Source organism: Nothoprocta perdicaria, unplaced genomic scaffold (assembly GCF_003342845.1).
Source record: "Nothoprocta perdicaria isolate Ctin4 unplaced genomic scaffold, notPer1 scaffold_550, whole genome shotgun sequence".
Classification (NCBI taxonomy): Eukaryota; Metazoa; Chordata; class Aves; order Tinamiformes; family Tinamidae; genus Nothoprocta; species Nothoprocta perdicaria.
Genome location: NW_020455811.1, coordinates 253 through 4441, shown reverse-complemented (window position 1 = coordinate 4441; position 4189 = coordinate 253). Strand labels below are relative to the sequence as shown.

Genomic DNA, 4189 nt, shown 5'->3' with positions numbered 1-4189 from the left:
CGACAAAATTACAGTTAAAAGGGAAGTTTCCCCCCGAGCCGCGCTCCAAAGCCGGAGCTTCCGCCGCAAAATCCATCGCTCCTCAGTCCTACCCCAGACTAGCGTTAAAAAAGTGGAGGGGAAAGAAGGAAAACGCAGGAAAAGGGGGGAAAAATAAGGCAACGGGGGGGAAAAAGGGCCGAATCCCGGCGCTTTTGTGTTTTTCCTGCAAATTTGGTGGGGAAAAGGCGCTGGATGGCRGCCATTCCCGCGGGATTTACCCTGGGATTTGCAGCCCGAATGGGAAGAAGGGAAGCRGCGCCTTTTTGTTGTTGTTTTGTCCTGATTTTGGGATATGGAAAAATTTGGGGCAAGGGGGGGAACATGCAATGTGGAGGGGCGGGCGGCATCCCGGGAATTATCCGGGAAAAACCTCACGGGCGCCTGCAGAAAAGGTGGATTTCCACCATTATGAGAGGCTGGCGCCGCTTCCCTTTTCCCGCTGTGCGGAAATATCCAGGGAAAACTGATGCAACCCYCCTCCCTAAGGCCCATCCCCCCCAATCCCATGGGATCGGCCCTCCCCGTTGCCGAAAGTCTTTGGATTCAACGGGCGCCCAAGGAGGCGCCTCCGGCTCCGTTTTAATTCCCCCCCACACTCCGGAGCATCCGAGTCCTCCGGGAACGCCGGCTCCGGCAATCCGGCTTTTCCCATGTAGTGCTTGTGGCTTGGAAAGGGATTGGGAATAAAGATGCCCAGCTCCCTTATCCGGTTGCTGGCGGTGAAGGAAGGAGGGGAAAAAAGCCGGGAATGCTCCGGAGCCGGGAAGGGAGGAGGCGACGGAAGATGCCGGGGAAATAAAAAGGGCAGGATGGGATTTCATGGAGCGTCGGCCACGGCGGCGGTGGCGGCGGYGACGGGAGCTTCCGGAGCGGGCGGCTCGGCCCGGAGCGGATCCGCTTTGGCGAAATTCATCTCCAGGATGTGGCGCTGCAGGTGCCGCACCCATTCCTCCTGGATGGAGAGGGGCCCTTGGAATTCCACCTCGCAGAACCTGTCGGATCAAAGGGGGCAAGTGAGGCGTTGGGGGCCAAATTGGGCTGTTTTCGGCCAATTTTGGCCGTTTTGGGCCCAATTTTGGCCGTTTTGGGGCCCATCTTGGTCCCTTGGTGGCTCAAATTTAGATGTTTGGGCCCAATTTTGGCCAGTTTGGGCCCAATTTTGGCCATTTGGGCCCAATTATTGCCACTTGGACCCAATTTTGGCCCTTTGGGGACCCAAATTTAGCTGTTTGGGCCCAATCTGGGCCATTCGGGGGCCCAATTAGGGCTGTTCAGGGGCCCAAATTCAGCTGTTTGTGCCCAAATTTGGCCACTTGGGCCCAATTTGGCCCATCTGGGCCCAATTTTGGCATTTTTGGGCCCAATCTTGGCATTTCGGGGGCTGAAATTTAGCTGTTCGGGCCCAATTGTGGCTCTTTGGGGGCCCAAATCTGGCCATTTGGGCCCTATTTGGGCCATTTGTGGGCCCAATTTTGCCCGTTTTGGCCCAGTTTTGGCCATTTGGGGCCCAGTTTTGGCTGTCTGGGGGCCCCATTTGGGCCATTTGAGGGCTCTATTGTGGCCATTTTGAGGCCCAAATTTGGTCGTTTGGGCCCAAATCTAGCCATTTAGGACACCAAATTTGGCCATTCAGGGGCCCAATTATCGCTACTTAGGCAAATATATGGCCATTTGGGGACCCAAATTTAGCTGTTTAGGCCCAATTGGGGCCATTTTGGGGCCCAATAGTGGCTGTTTGGGTGCAATTTTTGTCATTCAGGGGCCCAATTGCGGCCATTTTGAGGACCAATTGCGGCCATTTTGAGGACCAATTGCGGCCATTCGGAGGCCCAAATTTGGCCACTTTGGCCCAATTTCGGCCGTTTGGGCCTCAAAACCGCCACGGCAATGGGACAAGGGGATGCCGGGGAGCGCGGCCGCCCCTCACCTGCACTTGAGGGTGTAGATGTTGCCCACGAACTTGACGAGGGAGGTCTGGGGGGGCCGGGGCACGAGCGAGGGCACGGGGCGCACACGGGGCGGCGGCGGCCGCGGCTCCTCCAGCTTGTGGGGGAAGGCGGAGGCCGGCGGCGGCGGCGCCGTCGCGTCGTCCTCGCGCCGCAAGGGCCCGTCCAGGGGCCGCCCTTGGCGCCGCTCGAACTCTGCGGGGATGGAGGGAGGCCGAGTGAGGGGATTGGGATGGGGAGGATGCGATGGGGAGGCTGAGGGAGGAGGGAAAGGCGGCGGGGAGGCCGAAGGAGGGACAAGGAATGAGGGAAACGTGACGGGGAGGCCGGAAAAGGGACAAGGAACGAGGGAAAGGCGTCGGGGAGGCCGAAGGAGGGACAAGGAACGAGGGAAACGTGACGGGGAGGCCGGAAAAGGGACAAGGAATGAGGGAACGGCGACGGGGATGCCAAAGGAGGAACGAAGAAATGAGGGAAACGTGATGGGGAGGCTGAATGAGGGTCCTGGAATGGGGGGATGAGACAGGGAGGCCAAAGGAGGGACAAGGAATGAGGAAAATGTGACGGGGAGGCCGAATGAGGGTCCTGGAATGGGGGAAATGTGATGGAGAGGCCGAGGGAGGAGGGAAATGCAATGGGGAGGCTGAAAGAGGGTCCTGGAATGGGGGGAATGCGATGGGGAGGCCGAAAAAGGGACAAGGAATGGGGGAAACGCGACAGGGAGGCCGAAAAAGGGACAAGGAATGGGGGAAACGCGACAGGGAGGCCAGATGAAGGACGAGGAATGAGGGAAATGCGACGGGGAGGCTGAGGGAGGGTCCTGGAATGGGGGAAATGAGACAGGGAGGCCAAGGGAGGAAGGAAATGCGACGGGGAGGCCAAAAGAGGATCAAAGAATGGGAGAAATGTGATGGGGAGGCCGAAYGAGACTCAAGGAATGGGGGAAAATGCGACAGGGAGGCTGAGAGAGGAGGAAAAGGTGACAGGGAGGCCGAATGAGGGTCCCCAAATGGGGGAAATGCAATGGGGAGGCCAAGGACTGAGGGAAGCGCGACGGGGAGGCCGGATGAGGGACGAGGACTGAGGGAAGCGCGACGGGGAGGCCGGATGAGGGACAGGGAATGGGAAAAATGTGACGGGGAGCCCGAAGGAGGGTCTTGGGATGGGGGAAATGCGACAGGGAGGCCGGATGAGGGTCAAGGAATGAAGGAAACGCGACGGGGAGGCCGAGTAAGGGCGCAACGGGGAGGGCGCAACAGGGAAACGCAATGGGAGCACCGCAGCACGACGGGAACRCCACGGGCGTACGGGAGCACCCAAGGGCGCCCCACTCACTGTGGATATTGGGCCGCTGCTGCTGCTGCTGCTCCTCGAGCTTGACGAGCGCCAGCGGCGCCGCGGYGGAGGCCGCCCGCTCGCCCGCCGCCCCGTCCAGGAACTTGCCGGGCTCGAGCTCGGCCAAGCCCTTGGCCAACAAGGCGCCGCCRGCGCCGGCGTGGAGGGCGGCGAGGGGCAGGCGGGCGGCGCCGGCGCCGCGGAACTTCTTGGCGAAGGGGCGGCCTCCCTGGATGTAGGTGCGGTAGGCGCCGGCCTTGTGGGGCCGGTGGCGGATCCACTCGCGGAGCGTCTCGATGGGCGAGCCGTTGACGCACCACTCGGTGACGCCGAACTGGCGCAGGTGGGCGCGCGCGTGGCTCGCCAGCGCCTTGCGGTTCTCGAAGTAGAGGCCGCAGAGCTCGCAGCAGGCCTCGCCGGCTGCGCGGGAAGGGGACAGGCGGCCGTGAGCGGCGGGAGCGGGGGTACCGGGATCCGGAGGCTCCGGCGGGGCTTGGGTCTTATTGGGTTTGGGGGTCTCCGTGCCCCTTTCTGGGGTGGGGAGGAGGCGGAGAGGCCACCCCCACGTCTTCAACCCGCTTCCCCGATCCCCGCGGAGCCTCCGGAGGCCTCAATCCCTGGATACGCCGCGTTCCGCCCTCCATCCACCCCCTGGGAGGCTCATTCCCTGGATATGCAACGTTCCCATCTCCCTGGACCCATTGGGAGGCCCCATTCCCGGGATATGCAATGTTCCCCTCTCCATGAATCCATTGGGAGCCCCGTTCCCTGGATATGCAACATTCCCATCTCCCTCCATCCCTTGGGAGGCCTCACTCCCTGGATACACAACATTCCCCTCTCCATGAATCCATTGGGTGGCCTCA

At 61.4% G+C, this 4189-nt stretch overlaps 1 protein-coding gene across 1 annotated transcript; it reads right to left on the bottom strand.

Annotated features, from left to right (window-relative positions):
* Positions 1-859: 859 nt before the first annotated feature.
* LOC112955295 (protein Wiz-like) lies at positions 860-3743 on the bottom strand (the record flags this gene model as incomplete). Its single annotated transcript, XM_026048570.1, has 3 exons — positions 860-1034; positions 1970-2183; positions 3324-3743. Coding segments are annotated over 3 exons (809 nt in total), but the record flags the coding sequence as incomplete, so codon positions are not given.
* Positions 3744-4189: the final 446 nt, after the last annotated feature.